Genomic DNA, 25,403 nt, shown 5'->3' with positions numbered 1-25,403 from the left:
AAGATTTTAAGGTTACTCAACGGTATTATCATAATTATCATGTATTAAATATTATTAAAGAAAAAAAACATGTTACACTTGCTAGCATGTAGGCAACCCCTATGCTCGGCCGTAAGTGGCTATCCCGCCACCAAAAATAACCCTCAAGGGCATCATTTATTAGAAGCGTGTGTTGCGTGTATATTAAAAGCGTCGCTGATTTAGTGTGGGAGATTTTTTTTTTCCCTTCTTCATCTCTCTTCTCACTTTGAAATTTGCGTTACTCATGAAAAATTTCAGAGCAACCCCTTAATTTCTTTTTTCTTCATATTTGTTCCATATCATTTTGATTGCTATTTTTTATTTTAAAATAAGTTATGAAATTACAAGTTTTTTTAATTTCTCCCCCTTTCATTTTATAATCTATAAATAATCTATCAAATTATAATTTTTTTTTTAATTTCACCTTTTATCATTTTTAAATATATAAATAATATATCAAATTGCAAATATTTTTTAATTTCACCCCTATTATTTTTTAATATATAAATAATATATCAAATTATAACTATTTTTCAATTTCTCCCTACTATTTTTTAATCTATATGTAATCTATTAAATTACAAATGTTTTCTAATTTTACCCCATGTAATTTTTTTCTTTTAAATATGGTCTTTATTCTTTTAGCTACTATTTATTTTGTTTCAAATCATATTTTTTTTAAATCTCATCCTCCCTGGGTTTTTTTTTTTATCAAGTTTTATCTCCATTGTTTTTGTTGCCTTTTCTTTTGTAAGTTTTTTTTTCTTTTACAATTTTATATTTCAAAATTAAATTTGTTAAGAGTTAAGCTTTTTAATTAAGTTCAGGTTCAGGATTTTACAAATTATAGATTTCAGAAATTGAACCAAGTTTAAAAGATTTGTCTGGGTTTGCTTGATTTTTTTCTCTTTTTTTTTAAGCTAGTGTTTTCTTAATTTTTTATCTTTTTTATTTTATTTTTTATTTCTACGGTTTGATTATATTGGATTAGTCTTCTATATTGTTTTTTAATTTCACTCATACTATTTTTTAATCTACAAAAAATAATTTATTAAATTACAAATATTTTTCAATTTCACTTCATGTGATTTTTTAATCTTTTAATGTTTTTTCTCTTTTTTTAATTGCTATTAATCTTGTTTTGAATTATTTTTTTTCAAATTTCATCCTTGTTAGGTTTTTCTCTCTCAAATTTTATCCTTATTTTTTTCTTTTTTTTGTGCTTTTGCAAGTTTTTTTTTAATTAATCGTTTTCAATAATTTCATCATTTAAAATTAAATTGATTGAAAATTAAGCTTCTTGATTTATGTTGAGTTTGAGATTTAATGATTTGCAAGTTTTATAGATTAGACTAGGTTTAAGAGGTTCATCTGAGTTTTTTTTATTATTATTTTCTAAAGCTTATGTTTTCTTCGTATTTTTGAGTTTTTCTTTGTAATTGTTTTAGGTTTGCCTTCTATTATGTTATCATTAGGTTGTTTGATAATTTTAATAGCCTCATGTTTGTTCTTTTTACCTTTTTTTTCTTTGTTTTTTTAGTTTATTTATTGTTGTAGTATTTTCTTGTTTTGTTTAGATTACTACTTGAACCAATGATTCATAATTTAGTTTTTTTTTTTACCCTAAAAATTTGTTTATATTGGGGAAAAAAATTACTCTACCCGCGGCAAAGCACGGGTAACAAATCTAGTGCTTATCTATTTTATAAATAAATGGACAAAGTAGAAAGACGAAAAAGAATTTATATTTGGATGCCCCATACAAAGATCATTTGAATTTATCACATTATTTGCATTTAAAATTGTACATGAAACTTTATGGGATAAAAAATTTCAAAAATTCAATTTCTTAGCTTATAGAAGAAGAGTTCTATTTTTCTTGGTATCTTTGTAGTAGAAATTTTCATTTTGTTAAGAGATAAACTATTTAAGAAGCACCACTTGACAACTATATTTATTAGAGTTAACATTATGTCCTTTTTTTCTATTATCAAAATCTTTTCAGAATGATAATTCTTGAACATCATGACATAAGATGTGTTTGAGAGGGTGGTGGACTATGCGATTGCAGTTGGTAAAAAGTAGATTCTACAAAAATCATTTTTAGTTGTAGTTTATTGTAACGAAATATATATTTAATTAAAACTATGGTTGAAATTATTGTTAACTAAAAATCAGTTTATATATGTTTGGTTAAGTAACTTTTATAAGTGCTTTTGGTAATAAAATTACCAAGAATGACATGCATGATTTTTCAATTTATAAGTAGCATCAATGTGTATTTTTTTTGTTATGTATAAAAAAATATTACATTATCGTTGTTCTTTAATAAGATTTCTATTAAACTAATTGTTATCTCATCATGGACATAATCTAAACTTGCAATTTATATGGATATGCTATCATGTTTTGTAAAATCCTTGATCTTTGTTTCATACTTCAAATACACTTTCAATGACATTAATGACATTGTGAAGTGACGAGTGCACGATTGAATAGCTCCTCCTGACTTATTGGTTGTCCTCGACATAAAAAAGATTGGAAGCAGTATCTCTCATTTTTATACAGATCTAGGTATCCGTAGTCATTTGGATACTCAGCATCAACCAAATAATATCGATGACAAGTAAGAAAATTGTAACTAATTTTGAACATATAGAATAAACATAATTTAAATTCAAATAACATTTAATTAATGTAATTTATTTATCTTTATAAAATTTTAGAAATGTTTATATTTGGATTGTTAATAGCCTCTAGAAAAATACGAATATTATGAGCACTACATTCTCATCTTGTCCAAACAATGTGAATTACACATCAAAGTTACATGCGACTATTACATTATACATCGACACATCTTTTCTACTAATAAATTATGTTTGATTTTACTGAGATACAAAAGCATTGACATGTGTGCTATCAATCACACTACTGCAGTTCTACTCAACAAAACAATAAACAACATTTTATAAACAAGTCATAAAAATACAAAATTAATTTTTATTTATCATTAATGGTTGAAAACACCATTTTTCTAACCTTAAGATGAAGCATAAATCTTGAATTTATCGTAATTTCTCATGGGGTGTTTAAGAATTTAGGGTCTTTTAGTTTAATAATATATAATGCAAGCAAACAAATTGTCCTCAATACTTTAGTGAAATATCGACCTATAATTTCATCAAAATGTTGAAATATTTATTGGACCTACCTATTTGCTGCCCTTAATGTAATAATATACAAAAACATTGTTACTTTCTCAATAAAAGTTATCATTTTCAACGATTTCAACCTATATCATGTGTTTCCAAGCCATGACAAAGGTTTCACAATATCGTTGCATCCATCTTAAATATGTTAATATGCCGTTTTTAGCATCCTCGTACCACTTCATTCAAACAAGCTTTCTTATGCACATAACTAACATAATGCATATGTAAGTAGTTTTTTATGATCAAACTCTCATTACTAAAATGATTCAACCTCATTATCACTATAATTTTTTTATCTTTATTATTATCATTGTTGTCATCATCATTAGTTCTGCTATAATCATGCCCATCATCACCACCATCATTATCTTTTTTATTATCATCATCATCACCAACACCACCAGCTCCATCACCATCACTAACACTATCATAGTTAATATGATCAATAATATGATTCGATATAACATCATAATTGATGGGGACACCGGACCTGAAATATTATTTATGCACGCGAATGATCATAGACGATGGAGGATAGCCCAAACAATTGAGAGATTGGGCTTTAACTTATGTTTTGGGTTTAATTTATGTGAACTTTTAGTTGAGTTTTATTAACTTGGCTTTATTTGTTGGGTTTGATTTAATTATTGTTGGGTATTTTATGTAATGGGCCATAAGCCCAATCATTTATTCTAGTTAGGGTTTTAGTATAAATACCCTACTTTTCTAAATATTAAGGACTTTTGATGATTAATGAAAAATATTGCAGATTTTGTATATCTCCAATCCCCTTTCTCCTCTTTCTTTGTTTTCTCTTCTTGCTTCTTTTCTAAAAGCTTATTTCTATTCCCGGCTTTAATTCTTTTGGTTTGTTGTTCCGCATCAATAATCATCATCATAATTGACACCAAACATAACATGCACCTATTCAAATGCCATATCTACATGTAGATATTCAATAACAAATTTTTTTTGTTCATTACAATTTACAACATAAAAACCATCCATAACTTTTTAATACCAATTGAAAACATTATTTATGAGCTTTAAATATATGGAAAAAATTAGTATAATATTCAAGATTTATAATATCAATGTTCTATATGACATGCATAAGGAAAAAAAATGAACTTTATATATTATTTTGTTGCGCTTGAAAATGATAAGCAAGGGATGACAATGAAAACCACGCATTAGATTATATACATAGTTGTTACCGTGAAATAAGAATTCAATCAATTGGCTTTTATTAATATTTTTACATCGATTGGTTACTTTATTCAATGTTGAATAGAATTGAAATGTATGTATAAATCCATTCTAAAATAAGCTAATTTGATAGCAAGCTCTAATAAAAAAAAGTGTAAAATCCTAGTACTAAAAAAACTATGAGAAATAGATGTTATGCATATTAGACATAATTAGATGGAGAGATTCAGTACTATATATTGAAAGTTTTAAAAAAATAATTATATTACATATGTAAATGAGAAGTGTCAATGCATATTAAAAATGATGAATTTAAGAAAACCAACATAAATAAGATTAAATTACTAGGTTATAAGCAACCAATACAAGTTTTATTCAATAAATTGATAACAAAAGACATGATCAAGAAAATGAAAAACAACATATGACATAACTCAAAGATGTTTTCAACCTGTATGTCCTAAAACAAAAAGATTTTAATTAGAATTCCACAAGTTGTATATTGCTAATAATTTCCTAAAAACCCTATAGAAACTTCTACTAATATAAGAACACTATGGATTGCTAGTGTTATTTAACTCTCTAATATATGAACATTGTTAGATTAAAAAGCTTGATGACAGTATTAGATCATTACAAGTTCAGCTAATGAAAGATTATTTAAATAAATATATTATGTTGTTCTTGTTAATTAAATAGCTCAACATTGATCGACGCAATTTAAACTTAGAAAGAAGTTTGCTAATACACCACAACCTGAAAATAGTCTAATTTAAACTTTATTTGTATGTGTGAGCAAATTGTTGATGATATAATATATTTTATTATAACTTGTTTAATAAACTGCACTTTGAAAAAAAAATCCATGCTAATAATGTAACAAAATAATATAGTAAGCTCTTGTCTATGTAATTTATTGAACAAGTCTTAAACAACTTAGAAATTACAGTTTGGGTATCCTTATATTCTAAATTCTAAAACTTGTGTTTATATATATTATAAATAATGTTCTTATTATATGAAACCATAAAAGATAGCATTTATAGTTGGTTATTATAGCCAAAACAATGATGAAACTAGGAAACCAAACATATAGGAACATAAATAATCAAATATAAACTAAGGTTTTTGTTGGTTTGGATATTCATTAACATAATTATCATAATAATAAGAGATTTTAGACAATGAAATCCATGGAAAAATTTAATCAAAATTGTTCTTTTTCATTTTTAAAATGGCTAGAAAAGCTTATCCAATCATAATTAAAAAAAAACATTACCCAAATGATATAATGTTAATGAAGTATATAAACTTGAGATGTAATTGTAATACAAATACACATAAGTAGACATGGAACAAATTAATTTGCAAGGGCTCTGCAACATGCAAATAAAAAATTACAATAGTTTATAACTATGTTACAAAATAAATAGTATTAACATGTAATTAACTGAATTAGAGTATACCTTTTATATACAAAAGGTATATTCCATGGGAGTTCTAAAAGAATATATATTAATGTATTCCTCTTAAAACAAGAAATTTATTCATTTCATAATAGAAAATCTATAAACTATCATCTATATGTTTGTCTATAGAAGACATTCCTCCAAGAGAGAAGAATAACAAGCACAATTAAATAAAACCTAAACTCTAAACTTTATCAAGTAGAACTCGATCTGTATAAATGAAAGGCATTTTAGTTTTGATTTAGAATATACGCCTACGAGATGAACATTGATTGGTAGTAGTCTTTAACATTTCAAATGCAAAATAGGTGAAGGGAAAATTAACATAACATAACCAAAACTTACGGTTTCTTTCTCCTATCTAAACAATAAAGTAGGAAGACCATGTTAACGATAAAGTATTTAAAAACTCAAAAAAATGCTTATAAATTAATGAATCAAAATAGGATTACTAGAATCATAATGAAGTCCAGGAGAGGTTTAAAAATGTGATGGCTTAACTGATTCTCCAAAATTAATTGGTTTATAAATCAACAAACAAGAAAAAAAGTTACGTAGGGAGAGTGATGACTTATATAAGGTTGGAGGAGACGATGCAGAAAAAAAAATCATAAGAGAGATGGGTTACGGTGTTACATGTTCTTTGAGGAGGTTAGTTTTGTCCAATATGTAATAAGTAACCATGTTTTTATTATTTGATTAATGTCGTCATAATTATGTTTTTAATGTTTGATTAATGTTGTTTGACCAGCTTTTCACATGAAAAGTTGAAAAAAAATGCTTTTTATTATTTGTGGTTATATCTCGTTTAAGATGAGATGGACTTATTTGTTTATGCATTTCAAAAATATTTTTAAAAAAATTTAAAATTATTTTACTATTTTATTTATTTTAAATTAATATGTTTTAGTGTTTTCAAATCATTTTGATGTGTTAATATTAAAAATTATTTTAAAAAAATAAAAAAATTATTAACATGTATTTTAACATGAAAAATTATTTTTAAAATAATCATAATCATACTTTCAAATAAAATTTTAATTTATTACCAAACATAAAAAATTATTTTTAAAATAATCATAATCATACTTCCAAATAAAATTTTAATTTATTACCAAACATTATAAAATTATATTTCAGAGAAACAACAGAAGGCATTACTCTCCCAAACACATATCAAATAGCCTTCTATTATAGTATCAGAGATAAACTACGGAGTCGTTTGGCCCGTGAATAAACTAGAGTATTTAAAAATTTTGAAATATTTTTTTTTGAATATTTTTTAGTTTGTTTTATATACTCATATTAAAACTAAAATTTTAAAAATAAAAAATATTATTTTAATATATTTTTAAATAAATTAATATTTATCACTTTAACACCCCAAAACATAATAATCTATCTCTGAAAACCAAACCAATTAATCGAAGGTACGATTCTCTCTCGCCCCCTCTTAGGGTTTTTCTTTCTCTCTTTTCCCTTCTCCATTCCAATCGAAATCTGTAAGTGGTAGAGTTCTAGGGCTTAGGTGATTGTACTGCAGGATTAGAGTTTGAGAGTGGTGGTTAGAATGGATATGGACTGGTCTGAATCTAGGCATGACCGACGTGAAGAGAGGGATGATGTGGACGACAAGGTGAATGGAGTTGAAAAATCGAGCAAGCATACTAGGAAGAAGAGCGGCAGAGGAGAGGAGAGAGAGAGGGAGAGGGATAGAGATCATAAGAGTAAAGACAGGGAACGGTCGAAGAAAACCAGCGATAATGATGTTGGTAAAGATAAGAGCAGGGATAGTAAGGTGAAGGATAAAGAATATGACCGAGAGAAGTCTAGAGAGAAGGATAAGGATAGGAAAGATCGAGGGAAGGAAAAGGAAAGGGAGAGGGATAGGGATAGGGAAAAGAAGGAAAAGGAAAGGGACAGAGTGAAGGAGAAGGAGAAGCATAAGGATAGAGAGAAGGACAGGTATAATGATAAAGAGAGGGAGAGGGGGAGAGAGAAGACCAAGGAGAGAGAGAGAGACAGGGAAGCGGATCAAGATAAAGAGAGGTCCAGAGAGAAGGATAGGGCTAGCAGAAAAGGCAACGAGGAAGATTATGATGACAAGGTTCAGATGGATTATGAAGATGAAGTGGACAAGGATAATCGAAAACAAGGGAAGGTTTCTTTTCGTGATGAAGGTGAACAGAGTGCTGAAGGTGCTCACTCATCTGCCTCGGAGCTTGAGCAACGCATTTTGAAGTAAGTCAATCACCACCGATGCTCTCATTTTTATGGTTTGCATTTTTCCTTTCTATTTTGGATAATTTTTAGTATAATTTGATGAAATTTATGTTTGCTATGAGGATTTATTTTGGACGACTATATTTATTGCGAGCTGTAACCAGTCTAAATTAGATGTTTGTTACTTCCAAGAGTTATCTTTTCTTGTTTCTCATGTGTAACGCCAGTGTCAGGTGCTCCTGATTGCTTCACATAAATACTTTATATTACTAAGGAAAGAGTTTCTATAATTTTTCTAATTACATAGAATTCCTCTCATGATAAAATGAGCATGCAGTTTCTTTTATGCATACATGCCAGGTAAAATTCAATGAGAGAAGATCTTGCCATTGAGCAATGAGCATCTCTTGACAGTAGGTTCTGCTCCCTTGCTTTTCTTGTCATGGCCATTTTGTAGATCTTTAATGGTATGGTGATTAGCGAGGCAAACTGGTAAAGGGTGGGCAATCACAGTACTATTCCACTGTTGTGTGATCTATAATTTTCTGCATATGGATGATGGTTTTCCTCACATCCAATGTGGGTTTGTGCAATCAAAATATAATTTTGTGCCTTTTTATTACTTGTAGATTTTCCTGCTTTTGCTTTTTTGTTGGTGTCCACAATTCCTGTATTGGTGTTAACTTCTTTTATGCTTCTTTGCAGCATTTTTCTTGATTTTGATGATAGTCTTCTTATTTTCCTGATATTCTTCAATTTATAAGTTCATCCAGCTTCATGTTATAGCTATGCCCTACTTATACCTCTTTTTTCCCCGCAGGATGAAGGAAGAAAGAACAAAGAAAAAGTCTGAAGCTGGTTCTGACATTTTAGCATGGGTTGGTAGGAGTCGCAAGATTGAGGAGAACAAGCATGCTGCGAAGGCGAGAGCCAAGCATCTCTCAAAGATTTTTGAGGAGCAGGTTTCCTTCTTTACTGTGTTTCATGTATTCTGACTTCATATGTATTATGATTTATTCCATGCAGTTTTGATTGTGGATACTATGCTATAAATTTTCTCAGGACAATATTGGTCAAGGAGGCAGTGATGACGAGGAAGCAGACCAGCATAATGCTTGTATGATCCTTTCTGCATTCCCCGCCCCCTCTTTATCATTAGCCAGTCGTTTAAAAGCATATCTAGAATAGACGATACATTTGTTTAAACTTGGTAGTTTTTCATAATCATCTGAATTTCATTAGATCAAATGAGTTGAACATGTTCTTATCTGTTTGTTCATAAAAAATTTCATTGAGAAATGAGATGTTCAAGCTTCATTTGAGGACATCTACAACTAGTCACGTTTTTATAACCCACAAATTTAGTCTCTTGGAATTGTAATCGGCAAGTCTAAGGTCATATTCTTGGAAGCCAAGCCATAATTACATATAGTTGAAATTTTAAGGTCTTTATATTTCTGTTTCTGGCTGATTGAATCAGTTATATTTTAGCTACGAGTTATGGCTAATGTTGTTAGATTGATTTATTTTTATGACGGAACCTTTTAATAGATAATCTAGCTGGAATCAAGGTTCTTGATGGCCTTGACAAGGTATTGGAAGGCGGAGCTGTTGTTTTGACACTCAAAGATCAGAATATACTTGCAGATGGTGACATCAATGAAGGTAGAAATAGTTTGGTGTTTCCTTCATATGTTTTATGCGCCAAGTTTCCTAAAATGACAAAACATTTTTGTGTAACAGAGGTTTTTGGTCTGATGTGGCAGAGGTTGATATGCTTGAAAATGTGGAAATTGGGGAGCAGAAGCGCCGGGATGAGGCTTATAAAGCTGCTAAGAAAAAGACGGGTATCTATGATGACAAGTAAGCTGATATTACAAGAATAAGTTCTACCATAGTTTTAAATTCTGTAAAATTGCTAACTACTTTGAGATGTCCTAACATTTTAGGTTCAATGATGATCCTGCTTCAGAGAAGAAAATGCTTCCGCAATATGACGATGCCAATGCAGATGAGGTTAGATATTTCCCCCTTTCCCTTTTCCTCCTCTCCCTAGTGTGGTTTCTGAATTATTAGCAAAAAATGATCATTGTCTATTGGTGATTATTGTCAGGGCATAACTCTTGATGAAAGGGGCCGCTTCACTGGTGAAGCAGAGAAAAAGCTGGAGGAGGTACACTGGTTCTCTTTTAGTATAGATTGAGAAGATATGTGTGGTTACTCTGGATCTTCTTTTAGTAGAGATTGAGAAGATATGTGCGGTTTTTGTTAGCATTTCTGATGAAGGGACCATTTATTATTTATTATTTTTTCTTTTTTGTAATATTTCCAGCTCCGCAGAAGGCTACAAGGTACTTCCACAAGTGCTCGCTTGGAAGATCTAAACTCATCTGGAAAGATCTCATCAGATTACTTTACTCATGAAGAGATGCTTAAGTTTAAAAAGCCAAAGAAAAAGAAATCTTTGCGAAAGAAGGATAAGCTAGATATAGATGCCCTTGAAGCAGAAGCTGTGTCGGCAGGGTTGGGTATTGGAGATCTTGGTTCTAGGAAAGATGGGAGAAGGCAGGCCATTAGAGAGGAACAAGAGAGATCTGCGGCTGAAATGAGAAACAATGCTTACCAATCAGCTTATGCTAAAGCAGACGAGGCATCAAAATCACTGCGACTAGATCAAACTCTACAAACTAAAGTGGAGGAAGAGGAAAATCTAGTGTTTGCAGATGATGAAGAGGATCTTTACAAGTCATTAGAAAGAGCAAGGAAATTAGCTCTTAAAAAGCAAGAGGCGGAAGCATCTGGTCCTCTAGCAATTGCTCACCTTGCCTCCACCACTTTAAGCAGTCAAATTGCAGATGATAAAAACCCTGAAACTGGAGAGTCACATGAAAACAAACTTGTGTTCACCGAGATGGAAGAGTTTGTCTCAGCTATTCAGCTTGCGGAAGGTATTTTTTTCTTATTGTTTTTTTTTCTTTTTCCCATAAAATATCACAAAAAAAAAACTAGAAGTTTCTGACAGCAATCTATGTTGCATTGGGTATGCTAGCACAACAGTATGCAGACCAGACAATCTTGCATATATTATGTTTAGGTGCACAACCATTTATGGCCATTCAAGGTCTTATGCTAGTTCTTAACTCTCTATGAGGAATGCTGACATGCTACTGCTCTATTCACCTATAATGTGATCCTTTCCCATCCATTTTATTGCATTATTATTGTCATATGTGAATCTGACCTGTTATGATGCTTGAGATGGGCTAGAATCCTAAATCTTCTGCTTTAGTTGTTGGATACTATATATCTTGGTCATTGATTTTTCTGTTGCCATTGCTTTTTTTGATACCTGAAGTAAAGTTACCATTGCTTGTATTAGAAAATTTAAAAGGGTGCTTTTGCTATTTCAGAAGTTCACAAGCCTGACAACGAAGATGTTTTCATGGACGAAGATGAACCACCAAGAGTTTCTGATGAAGAACAAAAGGACGAGGCTGGTGGATGGATGGAAGTTCCAGACAATAGTAAAGATGAAAATCCTGTCAATGAGGATGAGGAGATAGTTCCTGATGAAACCATACATGAGGTTGCTGTTGGGAAAGGATTATCTGGTGCACTGAAGTTACTTAAAGAGCGAGGTACACTTAAAGAAAGTATTGACTGGGGTGGCAGAAATATGGACAAGAAAAAGAGCAAGCTTGTTGGTATCGTAGATGATGATGTTGGTACTAATAATGATAATAAGTTCAAGGATATCCGCATCGAGAGGACAGATGAATTTGGGCGAATTGTAAGGACTTCACTTGATCATCTGTTTACTTTGCACTTACTGTTGTGTTTGAATTCCTTAATTTTATTGTACTTTTTTTACCATTATGCACCCGGTGCAGAGATGGGACCTCCATATGAGCAGGTCCATTAAAGGAGAGTTGTAGGCCAAAATTTTATGACATATAATTGTGTTTTGATTAATTCATTTGAGGCTTGGAGCGACCATTTTATTAGCCTATCCTATAGTCATTGCAAGATGTTAGGTTTATACCTTGGAATTTGTGCCTCACAGACTGACTTTGAGTCTCTGGGTGCTGATCAGTGAGCAATGGCACTGGTTTGGGGTGTGTTTCAGAGCTGTTACTGTGCCAGTTGGTTGGTGTTTTTTTTTTTTTTTCCTGGTTTGGGGGGGGGGGGGGGGGTTCAGGTTAATTGCTTAAGAGGTTTTAGACAATAGGACTGCTTATTTCGTAAACTCATCTGTTTTGATGTCCAAAATTCAGAGAAGTGAAAGATTTATTTATGCATCTGGTTATTAAATATAAATTAGTCAAAGACTCTGGACTTTTGTAGTGACCTTGTACACTCATAGAGTTTCTCTGAGGCAGCGTTCTTCAGTCCTACAATGCTTTACTTTCTATGTACATTGCAGCTAAAGTTTTTATATGCTGACTCTGATTATCTAGCTAAAGTTTACTATTTTATGTTGTTTTATTATATATAACAGATGACTCCGAAGGAAGCCTTTCGAATGATTTCTCATAAATTCCATGGGAAGGGGCCTGGCAAAATGAAGCAAGAAAAGAGAATGAAACAATACCAGGAAGAATTGAAGTTGAAGCAAATGAAAAATTCAGATACACCATCACTGTCTGTGGAGCGGATGAGGGGAGCTCAAGCTCAATTAAAGACACCTTACCTTGTCCTCAGTGGTCATGTTAAACCAGGGTAAGATTTACATGTCCATTTTATATGTCAAAGATAAGCTGTTACTAATGAAAGGCAAGGGATATAGTTTGAAGAAGAAAAATGCTAGTCATCAAGCACAAGTTTTTCTCCTAAAAACAATTGATAAGAGTATTTACATGTTTTTGTTGATATATAATGCAGCTTTAGCAGCTATTCAATTGAGTCTTTATGATTATTTGCATTTTGCAGTGATAAGTTCATAGACGTGAAAAGATTTCTCACTTTGCAGTTGGTTTAAATGTACTTAACCACTGTATTTTTGTTGAATTCTTGGTTCATCATGCCTTGATACATATCAAAATAAGACTCAGAAAGTTAAGGATTATAGAATATCATTTCTTCTGCATCTATCTTTCTGTATGACTGTATCACTAAAGTTTTCTTATTCACCTTTCTTTATGATTTTCATTTGCAGGCAAACCAGTGATCCTAGAAGTGGCTTCGCAACTGTTGAGAAGGATTTCCCAGGAGGCTTAACTCCCATGCTCGGTGATAAAAAGGTCAGTCAGATTCATATATTTGTTTGCACTGGCATGGTTAGAATGCTGTTCAAAAAGCATGCTTCGTGCATGTTTCACTGTGCTGTGGATGCCTCATGCTTGTTGCAAAAAACGACCTGATTTCTTGTACAATTTTAGTGGTTGTGGTTTGTATCCATATTGAGAACTGTTGGATGTGAATACTAATTAGTAGTACCAGACATTGGTTCCTTCGGAAATTTTCTAGTGTCAGTAGGTTTTTTCACTTTTTAGGAATTTTTTTCTTTCTGTTCAGGCAGAACCATTAACGTTCACCTCATCCTATCAGCGGTTTTCAAGCAGCACCCATTTAGCATTACTCATGTCCTGCATTATCATCTCTCTCTCTCTCTCTCTCACGTACTTACTCTCACGCACACATGCTGTCATTGAAACGAAATGAAGTGCATTTTGGGACAGTTGAATACGTGTGTGCTGGGAATTGTTGGACTCTTTCATAATGCAATAGTGAGTACTATGATTTGCTTTAGAAGCATGCATACCTGGAAGGACTTTCTCTTCATTCCCCTCCCCCATTCCATCTGATTCCCTGTGCCATTTCTACCGTTGCTGTTGCTGTTTCTTGAAATTTATTGAGCCAAAACTATTCTTTATCCCAAATGTTTTCCTGGATACCACCAACCCTGGTATCTTAAATCATCCATAAATTCCTATATTTTCTTGCTTCCTAAAAACTCCCGAAACAAAAATCTCGGATCCCAGCAAGCAAACAACTGCTTTTCTGTCTTTAGACCTCAGCTTATACAACATCAATTTAATCCATGACCTTAACTCATTCACCATGACTCCTGTGTTACTATGTCCGAACCTACCACCACAAGGGCTTATTTCCTATGGCAGTTTGGATGTTCCTATTTCAAGAAACGATTTTACTTTGATAGGAAAGTTGTGTGCTCAGGTTCAACACATGTTGAGTGTCTTTCAGAATGGTTCTGGATAGGTTACTTGGACAATCTACAACTCTCACGCACCTTTTCTTTTACCTTCCCTTGTGGGAAAGGGCTTTCTGACTTTAGCACCCTTGAATTTTTATTGCACAATGTCTGCCTGCCTACTAATACATGGTTTTGTTTTGTTTTTCCTCCCAGGTTGAGCACTTCTTGGGGATAAAGCGCAAGCCTGAGACTGGATTCTCTGGTGCACCAAAGAAGCCTAAAATTTGAAAGTCTAGTTGAAATTTTCAGCTGGCATACATCCACATACGAGCTCAAAAGGCGTCCTGAAAAATTGCCAGCACATTATTCAGCTTGACCCTAAAAGAGCAGCATTTCTGAAAGGGATATTTTTCTATTTGCTTTGGTGGTACGGTTTATAAAATTTTTAAAAATGACGAGACTGATTGTCTAATTTCTTGCGAGGATGAATGTTGAATGCTTGATGGAGAATCTATATGATTGATTATCATGCTTAGAGCATGCTGCTTCTGTCAGTCTCATCTATGCTGGTTTTTTGAAAATCCAGATATATAATGTATAATAAGATTGCCATCTGCCTGAAGCAAGTTTGTGGTGATTTAGAAACCCTGCATGACGGGGTAAGAAATAGGAGAGCTTGTCTTGTACAAAGGTAAACAAACTAGCTGTGACTTTTGTTGCCCAGAATTCTATTTTATAAAGAGGGCATTAAGATGAGATCTTTTTTTCTCTGGATATTGAGTTGCGTACACGTGTCAACATAATATAATTAATTAAAAAAACTAAAACAACTAGTGATTTTAATTGTATTTGAGATGATTGTAATAGTATTCGAGATTGGACTTGATTTGTTTTGGTTGGCTTGATGGGGGGTTCTTACAATTTCAAACTAAAGTTTTGATATTGAGTCAACTTTTTATTTGACAAAATAAAATTTAGTTTTATTTACTCAAAATAATTGAAGTTGAAATTTATGGATCAAATTTAAAACTGAAAAAAAATTCTATATCTTTTGTTCATGGTGCTTCAGGTGTGCTTTTAATTATTTAGTATCTAGGGTTTTTGTTTATTTTATTTTTGGTGGCTTTTATGTTTTTGTTCAAGATTTCATTATGTTCATGATTGGTCCTAGATTTAAGAGAGAGGAGGGAGGGTCACAAGAAGACATGAAAGGAGAGAAAAAATGGTTGAATGACCACAATTCAACGATCATGGTGTTTTTACCCTTGATAGAAAAAATTGGGCTTGATAATATTTTTTAAATCAGATTGGTTTTTTATTTTTTTTGAAATTATTAATGAGTTTATTGAGACCTACAAGAATTTTATATATATATATATATTCGGGTGAAAAAAAGGTTGACAATGAATTTTTTAGATAAAAAATGTCATTTAAAAAAAAAAAAAAACAATGAACATCACACGTTGGCCGTCCCGAGATTAGCCTTGTAGACTCCCGCACGCTTAACCTTATTTTATATGGGCTAGGCCGAAGCATTTAGGTTTTGTATGTAAATGCCTTAGATTTTTGTTTATTTTGATTTAAATTCATTAAAATTAAATGATTTAAAATATATTTAGAAAAATATTTTATCAGACACCGGTTCACTTTTTGCCTTGAAGCGATAAACCTCAAACCAAACCAGTGATGTAATACATCTTGTGATTCAATATTCATGTACAACTCCCGAGGCAATCCACAAAATGAAAATCAAAGAAAAAAGCAAGACTATTTTAGTTCGAATCCTTAAAATTGATTTCATTAACCTACCACTAAGCTATCAAAATTATAAAATACTTGAAGAGTTTCTAGCTCGTGTTAGTAGTAAATGCATATGGATGCTGATCAATCAAACTGTTGCTGTGGTAAGCTACTCTCTAGGTGCCAAGTTCAAATTTTGTGACTTCGTTACCATGGTAGTCATAGATGGTGTTTCATAGCTAGTGGTAGTCCTCATATCTGAGTTCCCACCTGACGAGATTGGCATTGAGGGACCCCTAGTTGCAGCCCTTTGCCATGAGTGAGAACTCATTCCCGAAAGAACATATGCACGCCCAGAGCGTTCATATAATTCCCTGGTTTCCATTCTCTTCCTGGTTTCTTTCAACTCAGCTTCTAGCCGATTACATAGATAATCTCCTGCTTGGGCAGAAGCTGTAGACAGAAGAGTGGATAGTTGCTCTGCCAGAAGAGCCTGTGCACCCTTTAAATCTCCCATTTCAGCCATCCTTTGTGTCTTGGCAATAGTTTCTGTCACTAGCAAACGATTTCTTTGCCTATCAACCTCCAAACACGGTACCCGATCAGTAGAAGATAAAAACTGAGGCCGTCGTATCTCAACTCTCTCACCTTCTACTTCGACTGTATCCGTCGACACCGAATCTTTCTGAAAGCCTGAAACATCCACCAATGGCATGTTTTCCAACATTTCCTCACCATCAACAGTTGGAAATACAGGAATTGAGAGGAGCACTAAAAAATTCTTCTCCTCTTCTGCATATAAATCTCCGATATCAATCGTAGCTTGGTGTCCCTGATCAAAAATTTTATTCTTGTGTCTCCCAGAAGGGGTCGACAAAATCTGCACTCCTGGTGATGCTGACCTAACTTTGAGTTGAACGTCCCGAGCCACAATACTTGTAAGACCGCCAATGCATCTTGCAAAAGCATCTTGTAAAATGTCAATGGACTCAATGAAGGAAAATGTGCCGCCGGATTCATCAGATATAGCATGCATTGCAGCAGAATCATGATCCAATCCAAACCCAAACGTATGAATTGGGAAAGTTGGCTGCCGAGACTCCTCTCCAGATGCATTATTGCTAGGAAAAATTGAAGTCGGTAACAACTTTAGATATTCCAATCTATTATGAGTATTGTGACTTTGTGTATCACAACCATCAGATAAAAGGATAATGCTTGCAATTGAATTATGTTGACGCCGTTCTTCCAGAACCCGAACCCCTTTCCTGAGCCCCGCAACAATATTAGTTCCGCCAGTTGCTGAAAGAGAGTTTACAACACTTATGGCATCTTCACGGCCGCTTCCAGACATTGTTCTAAGTGGTAAGATTCTTCGAGCTGATGAAGAGAAAGTCACAATCGAAAGTCGATCTGAAGGGCCTAAGTTTTGTATGATAAAGTTGACAGCACGCTTGAGAAGTATCAGCTTGCCTGCCATGCTACCACTAACATCCAACACATTTACAATATCAATTGGTGCACGGTGATGATGTAGAGTATTATCAAGTGGAGGAGCGAGAACACGGACAAGAACACCAAACTTAGAGAAAGATTCCGAAGCAGAAACAGCAGGATACCCTGGTAAAGTCTTCACAGTTATAGCATGGGGTCGAGATGAAGAGGGTTGACCTTGAGAAACATCTGGGACTAGTTCATCGTCTGAGAAGTGATCCGGCTCAATATGAACTGGAGATGCATTAGGTACATAAGAATGCAATGAACCACTGCGTTGAAAACTGGGGACATTTTTTGGCGCTTGAAAAGGTACATCTTTCCATTTGGAGCGGCAAACAGGGCATCTGAGATTACCATGCTTGACACTGTCAGCAATGCAATTGAAGTGGAAAGGGTGAGAACACTCAGCATAAAAGATGGCTTGGCCTTGCCCTTTTTTCAAACTCGTCAAGCAAATGGCACATTTTTTCTGCGATAATGAGCAAAATTATAGGAAAAGTTAAAGAGTAAAAATCTCAGCAAATTTAACAGCATGAATTCTATTATGCCAATGTAGACCATCAAATCAAATGAATGCCAATTTTTGTTTTATCAGCACAAGTTCCTCAATTTTGATTATGTAATATCCAGCTAACCAAGGAACAATTTGTTTATTTGTTTTTTTCACAATATCCTTCTACCTTCACCGTGTCAAGAACATTGATGACTATTTAAAGACGTTCAGAACCAAAAGCCAAGTAGGCAATCAAGTTTATGGCATTTCAACACCACAATCAAGATTCAAAAGGCTCATAAAAGCATTCATCTATGAGCCAATGGAGACCTTCTATACCTAAACTATGAATTTCAAGTTTCTCATTAATTAAGCATCACTGGATTTAACAAAAAGCAAGCTAGGCTAAGCATCTCAAGCCTGAACCACTTGGAAATAAAAGTATAACTTCATTAAATTACCTTTAAACTTTTGACTTAAAAGACAATCATGAAACACGCAGGACATTATTGTGTTGATCTGACTTTTCAACCAAAAACTTGCAAAGCTAACACAATATTCGATTTCATTAATGTATTCCTATTGTACACAAAACAAAAATGGTTCCTTTCAAGCTTCAAAAAAGCAACAATAGCATGCTTCTCAAAAAGTCAAGCCTTAAAGACAACCATTTTAACCTTGACGTCCCCACTTGACCCCAAACCATAAACAATACCATGTGCCACTGTCCTGATTTTCATGCAGTTAATAAAAAAAAAATTTACTCTCTAATTACTTAGTTAGGTTTGTGATCTTAGTAAACACTCCTAATTTTCATGCAGTAAATAAAACAACAATTTACTCTCTAATTACTTAGTTAGGTTTGTGATCTTAGTAAACAGCGCATTCAATTAAATCATTGACTTTGTGAAGCTTCCAAGCACCACAATCAAAATAATTAAATGCAAATTTCAACTACCCCCAGCAGCTGGTACTTCAATGATATTCCAATGGTCCATTTACTGCATCACATGAGAAACGTGATCTTCTAAGCAAGCTTCACCCACTCTTACCAAAACACCCCTACTCAGACCAGGAACAAAACTTAGAACACTAGAGAAACACAAGGGCATCGTCGTCAGACTTCAAACTCAGCTATGGATGCCGAACTCACAAAAATACCAAGTCACAAAACTCAGTTTTTACGCGGCAAGTAAAAAGAGAAAAACTCCGGTCACCGGGCAGTTAAAAAAATAAATCATAGTATTATGTCAACGCTAACAAAAGCAAAAACGAGAGGGAGAGAGGGGATGATTACTGGAGAAGAGTGGAGACTGAAGCTACGCGAGAGACGAGAACTGAACGAGGATGATGATGATATTGTTGGAAGTAGGGGAGGAGTAGCGGTGGTGACGCGGGGAATTTCGGTGGTGGCAGTTGTGTGGTTGGCGGGGGACCTGGGGGTGGAGAGAAATGAGAGCCTTGACTTGAGGGTTTTTTTGAGTTTGCGCCATGCGTTAGAGGCCATCGTGCCTGGTTCAGACGAAGGGCAAAACAGTTTAATAGGGAGGGAGGGAGAGAATATGTTTGGTTTATTAGCATTTAAAAAAAAAAAAAAGGAAGGAAAAGATTGGAAGGATAAGAGATTTTTGCAAATCAAAAGGGATATTTTCATGGCAAAAGTCAAATTATTAATATATAACATTTAAAATAGTTTAATTTAGCTTCTTTTTTTTTTTCCTTTTATGCTACTCAAATAAAAATAATAATTTAAGAAGTCATTTTGTATTTTAAATGGAATAAAAAAATTAGAAAAAAGAAAGTTAATATTTTCCTTTTATTGTATTTTTTATAAAAAATACAAGAATGACTATTTATTTTGAAAAAAATAATTTTAACATGTTATATAACTATTCTCTTAAAGACTCAAAATTAATAAATTATTGCTATTTTGATAATATGTTTTTTGATTTTTCATACAGCTCTCCTTTGGAGTGCTAACATCAGTTGAGTCCAAACCATCTTATTTATGCTGATTGCATGGTAACGGTCTGTTTGGCATTGATTATTCTTCTCTCCCTTTTATTTATTTTTTTCCATTCTTAAATGTCAACATCTTATGCTTTGTTTCAATCCTTCAGTACATTTGGACCGCCTATGCTGTCTAGAATCTATAGATAGTAGCGAGATTCACAATGCATGAGAGTTACAGGTTCAAGGTACGTTCTTTGGTTTAAAATATTTTATAAGAAAAGTTTTTATAGATTATTTTATAATCATTTCTTGGAAAGTATTTTACAATCAATTTTTAAATTTAATTCATTTATTTTATTTATTGAAAAATATTTTTAGCTCATGAAATCTTGTAAATTTTTTTATAAATAATAATCTACTTATAATATATGTTATTATTTTAATCATCATCTCTATTTTATTATCACCATCATTTCACTAATAATTCCTATATTTTTATCATTACATCACAACTATCTTCTTCTTCTTTTTTTTATACACCATCATCTAATTATTATTATCATCTTCATTATCATATCATCTTTTTCTGCTCACTCACCACCACTGCAATTATCTTTTTCATCTTCATTGTAGTTTTATTACAACCATATCTTTATAACACTATCACTAGTATTATTATCTCTTTTTTTATCATTATTATTTTATAATTACTATTGCTATATCATCACTATTATCTCATCATCATCATTAAAAATATTTATATGTAAAATATTTTAAATAAAAATATTTTATACCAAACAAACAAAACTTAAAAATCATTCTCCTCTCTTCTTTTTTTAAGAAAAGAAGATGATTTCAATTCTAATTTGATTTAGAAAAATTGATATGGAGGGAAATGACACAAGTAAAAAGGCGTTTTGGTAATTAAAATATTTAAATGGATGTAGAAAATGTTGGAAATATAGAAAGGGGGGAAGAAGAAGAAGAAGAAGCAAGAAACAAAATAGTATTGCTATGTGATGATCCAAGGCCAATGAACCTTATGGTTTTGAAAACAATGAATAATGAAGTGAGTAGACTTGTAGATATAAATCATTGTACACGTGTGTGGATATTTTATTTGTTCAACTAGGCTCTTTATTTATTCATTTGTTTTGGAAAGAAAATTGCAGAATCTTATTCTAATTATATTTTTCAATTACAGAAAGAGCAAAAAAGAAAGAAAAAAAAGGCGCTTAATTGGATTATTAAAATTTTTAGTTTTTTTTTTTGCATCATTTAATCTTGCAATTTATATATATATATGTTTCATACCCGAATTAATTAGAGCACTATTGATTACAATTAGTGTTAGCATGTTAGAAAATATAATTATAGTTATTTTTAAAATATTTTTTACTTGAAAATATATTAAAATGATATTTTTTTATTTTTTAAAAAATATTTTTGACATTAACACATCAAAATAATCTAAAAATACTAAAATATATTAATTTAAAATAAATAAAAAATAAAAAATTTTAATTTTTTTTTAAAATACTTAAAAAAAATAAATAAATTTAGAAGTTATTTGTGTCATTCTCAACTTGGTCCGTTGAATTAGAAAGCACTCCTGTTATATTAATACAATATTAATATTTAAGATAACGTATCTTGTATGTAACAAAAAAATATAGAAATAATAAAAATAGGAAAGATAAGACAAAAAATGAGCTAGGGATAAAAATTTCCATTAATAATGCAAGTACATGTATAGATTTTCAATAATAAAAGAGGTAATTAACTTTCTTTTATTTTCTTATTCCTTTCTTCCATTTAATTAAAAGAAATAAGTCATTAAAAATATCATAAGAATTAATTGCAACGGGCCGACACCTGGACCAGCACTATATGGTACGAACTCACAAGGAAATGGGCCTGGGCTTATCTTGGGCCAAAAAGCAGTAGAATATGAGCTGGCATGATGACACGTTCCATTTTCCAGCTCTAGGTAATTTGTTGGCTAATCTTCTTCTCATTGGCATATTTATAACCATTCTTGTGAATTTTATATGCATCACCTTTTCCTCGCTATAGTACTCCGAGGATAAGATATATTATTTTTTAATGTTTAAAGTAAAAATACGTGTAAATGATATTTTTTATTTTTCTAATAAATTCATTGTATTTTAAATTAATACATATACTTTCTATTTTTTTTTAATTTATTCATTCATGTATCTAGTTAACATGTTCGGACACTGATTCCAAGGTACTTGGTATAGAAAAATTTAGCCCATGAAAATTAAATAAGAAAACCCATATTACCCAACTGGGCACGGTGACATGTATTTCTTCTTAAAAAAAAATAAAATATATATTCTATTTCAAGAGTACAGATACCTCCCGATGAACGAGCTGATCAGTTTTTCTTAAAATATAATGGACTAATGTACAAAAAAGGAAGCACACAGTCTCTTTCCCAAATAGTCATAAAGCTCGGAGAGTTTTTGTTTGCTATAAATTGATCCTTCGCAGGAGGCATAAAAACCATTGTCAATGATGTCTCCCTTCTTTCAAAATATGTTTGTCCAGCAGCTGCACCCTCAGGTATCATCCATCTTCATTATTTTTGTTTATCTTCTTAATTTACATGTTTTGTTTTTGGCTGCCATGGGATTAATTAGTAGGGTTTATATACTGGGGCTTGCTGCTAGCTTAGGCCTTTATTAATTTTTTAATGTGGTAAAGGATATCTTCAAAACTATGATTTTCAAGTTCAAAACGATGTTTCATGGTGTGATTTCTATGATCAAGAAGAATCGGCAAACAAAAAAGAAATCTTTATTACTTCTGCATTCTTTTATGATTATGGAGATGCAATTTTCTGTTTGGACTGGCTTGCGTGTGTTTATGTATGCTGCTAAGCAATACGCTACTGTACGGTTTCTTAGGACTCAATCAAGCGCTGTTAATTCTAAATCGTCATGTTACCTCCGGCTAGAACATGCATATATATATATATATGATCAGTTCGCTCTCAGGATAATGGAATCTGAAGAAATTTCTCCTGTTATTTTAGTATCTCTTGATTTTAGTTATATTATACTCTAAATTTGTCTTTTATTTTATACCTGCTATGAATAAATTTGCGACTGCAGCATAAAACCATCAATTTTTCTCCTTTTTCTTGAGAATCAGTATAAAACCGTCATCTATAGCTTGCAGTTGTTTATGGATAAAGGCTCTTGGTTTACTTGAAGAAGCGATTAAATCAATTCACAGATTCACTTGAGGCCTTTAGTTGCTTAAAGTACGGAACTCTTATTAAACAATTGCTCATCATCACAGGACAGGGAATGCAATATTCAGTTAGTTATTTGAAATTGCACAATTCTTCATAACTTTATGAAATATGATACTATACTTGCAATGGAATTTCGTAAGTTTACCTGGTTGGTTTGATATCTGCTATGGGATTAATAAGATATAGATTTGGTTGTATTATACTCAGAATATGTTTTTTTTTTCTCAGCATGCCTTAATTTCTTGTTTGTAACCAGGAATTTTAGGTGTCTTTGAGTACACAACATGAATTTACAGGAGAATTTTGACAACAACATGATTTTTGTGGAGAACTAAGACGACAACAAGGTGTTTCTGGACAACGGAGACCTATGGATTTACTGGGGAATACAGATCGTCTGGAAGATGATTTGTGGGAAGCCGAGCGAATTTACTTTCGGCACTCTGATCTCAACTATCCACCTCCGATTCAGAACAATATGCCTCTCCATCGCATGTACTTTCCTTGTCATCCTCTTAATTTTCAAGCTGAAGTGTATGGACTGACTAGACAACATCAAACTACACAAGATGTTGAGGTCATTGATGATGATATTGCTATAATCTCGCCCAGCATGTTTGACCAAGTATGACACTTGACACAATGTTAATGATTTGGCTCGTGTTCTTCGAGTATCTGGTTGTCTTTAAAAATGATCTCCCTCTTAGCAGGCCAGGAAGAAAGCTAGGAGAAATACTGATGCAACAAGGGAAAACATAAATATCGTCAATCAGGTTCACGCTGTTATTCACTATATATTCGATTTCCTGTAACCTCAATTTAGCTATCTTTCAACTTTGTTGTCAAGTACTTGGAAACTTCTAGGAACCATTAAAAACTTAAACTCTAACCAATGTTATTTGGTTTGGCAGGCTAGGAGTGTGCTCCAATTCCATGGATTGCTGTCCCAGCCTGTGTCATCACCCCAATTACCCGGATTGTGTCAAACTATGCCACCACCCCAATTCCCTGGATTTTCTCAGACGGAACCACCAGCCCAAGTTTCTGGATTGTCCCAGGCCGTGCCACCACTAGCGGCACCTGCGTTTCGTTGCCCAATTTGTATGGATGAGTTACAAGACGCAACATCAACAAAATGTGGTCATATTTTCTGCAAGAACTGCATTAAAAAAGCACTAGCTGTTCAGAAGAAGTGCCCTACTTGCAGGATGAAATGCAGAGCGAAATCCATCTACAGGATCTTTCTTCCCACAGTCCTATAAAAATTCCTTGATTTGTATGCTTGAACTTTTATGTAGTTTAAGAGACTATACTATATATCTTTCTTTTTCTGTTGTAATATCACTAGCAAAGCTAAAATTTCAAGTTAATTTCTAATAAAAAACAATACAAAATTATTGTGAAAGTATTTTATGATATCATGAAAAATTATAATTTAAAATTGATAAATTAATGCATGTATTTAATAAAATAAAGTAAAAGTTATATGAATCAATAAATTGCAAAAAAATTGTTAGTGCTATTAAAAATTAAAATGAAAAGTTAAAAGATAGATATAAATCAAAATATTTTATCTTGTAATGCAGTAAACTCTTCAAAAAAAATTATTTAATTATATAACAATACAAATTAATTTTTATAAGAAGAGTAAATAAAATTTAAATATATAAAAAGAAGTGATTGTTAATATAAATTCCTTTTTTTTATCAATATGTTTTTAAATAAACAAATATTTCTTTAGTCATGTTGATTATTGCAAAGAAATTATAAGCAATAAAAACTATATTTTAAATCAAAATCTCTATCCCTTATTAATGCATTCTTTTATTTTGATATTTTTTTTATTACAAGCATTTTTTTCTTAAAAAATATTTAAAGCAGCTTTTAATAGAAAAAAATAAAAGCAAAACAAAAAATTGATATTTTAGACGTGCATTTATTAAAAAAAAACTATAACAATAACAAATTTGAGAAAAATTATATAAAAAAATACAATAAAAATTAAAAAAATAAATATTTCATTTGCTTTTAAAAAATTACTATATTAGTGATCCACTTAATGCTATTGGCTAACCCAATTGTTTTCAAACATTAAAAAAATGCTAAAGCAATGCAAGCATTTATATAAAAAATAAAAAAATAA

General features: G+C 31.9%; 3 protein-coding genes across 6 annotated transcripts; 2 read left to right on the top strand and 1 right to left on the bottom strand.

Moving 5' to 3' along the window:
- The first annotated feature begins 7,306 nt into the window (after positions 1–7,306).
- DOT2 (SART-1 family) lies at positions 7,307–14,913 on the top strand. 2 transcript variants are annotated; one of them, XM_011013321.1, is made up of 12 exons: positions 7,307–8,155; positions 8,958–9,099; positions 9,200–9,254; positions 9,689–9,802; positions 9,904–10,000; positions 10,087–10,153; positions 10,251–10,310; positions 10,470–11,085; positions 11,551–11,927; positions 12,636–12,856; positions 13,293–13,377; positions 14,505–14,913. In XM_011013321.1, exons 1-12 carry the CDS (start codon positions 7,485–7,487, stop codon positions 14,577–14,579), a joined length of 2,580 nt encoding a protein of 859 aa, XP_011011623.1. In that variant the 5' UTR covers positions 7,307–7,484; the 3' UTR covers positions 14,580–14,913. The 2 variants fall into 2 exon arrangements, with proteins under 2 accessions (XP_011011623.1, XP_011011622.1); XM_011013320.1 differs by having other exon boundaries at positions 7,308–8,155; positions 11,548–11,927.
- Positions 14,914–15,955: 1,042 nt separating this feature from the next.
- Positions 15,956–19,642, bottom strand: LOC105116116 (uncharacterized). Of its 2 annotated transcripts, none has more exons than XM_011013319.1 (2): positions 19,319–19,642; positions 15,956–17,872 (listed from the first exon to the last, which is right to left on the bottom strand). In XM_011013319.1, exons 1-2 carry the CDS (start codon positions 19,600–19,602, stop codon positions 16,201–16,203), a joined length of 1,956 nt encoding a protein of 651 aa, XP_011011621.1. In that variant the 5' UTR covers positions 19,603–19,642; the 3' UTR covers positions 15,956–16,200. The 2 variants fall into 2 exon arrangements, with proteins under 2 accessions (XP_011011621.1, XP_011011620.1); XM_011013318.1 differs by having other exon boundaries at positions 15,956–17,997; positions 19,319–19,618.
- A 2,791-nt stretch (positions 19,643–22,433) lies between these two features.
- LOC105116114 (E3 ubiquitin-protein ligase RNF181-like) lies at positions 22,434–24,608 on the top strand. 2 transcript variants are annotated; one of them, XM_011013317.1, is made up of 4 exons: positions 22,434–22,563; positions 23,517–23,885; positions 23,971–24,033; positions 24,172–24,608. In XM_011013317.1, the coding sequence occupies exons 2-4, from the start codon at positions 23,631–23,633 to the stop codon at positions 24,520–24,522; spliced, it is 669 nt and encodes a 222-aa protein (XP_011011619.1). In that variant the 5' UTR covers positions 22,434–22,563; positions 23,517–23,630; the 3' UTR covers positions 24,523–24,608. The 2 variants fall into 2 exon arrangements, with proteins under 2 accessions (XP_011011619.1, XP_011011618.1); XM_011013316.1 differs by having other exon boundaries at positions 23,968–24,033.
- The last annotated feature ends 795 nt before the right edge of the window (positions 24,609–25,403 follow it).

This window comes from Populus euphratica, unplaced genomic scaffold, assembly GCF_000495115.2.
Source record: "Populus euphratica unplaced genomic scaffold, PopEup_1.0 scaffold854.1, whole genome shotgun sequence".
NCBI classification, from domain to species: Eukaryota; Viridiplantae; Streptophyta; class Magnoliopsida; order Malpighiales; family Salicaceae; genus Populus; species Populus euphratica.
This window is presented reverse-complemented; position numbering and strand designations above follow the sequence as displayed.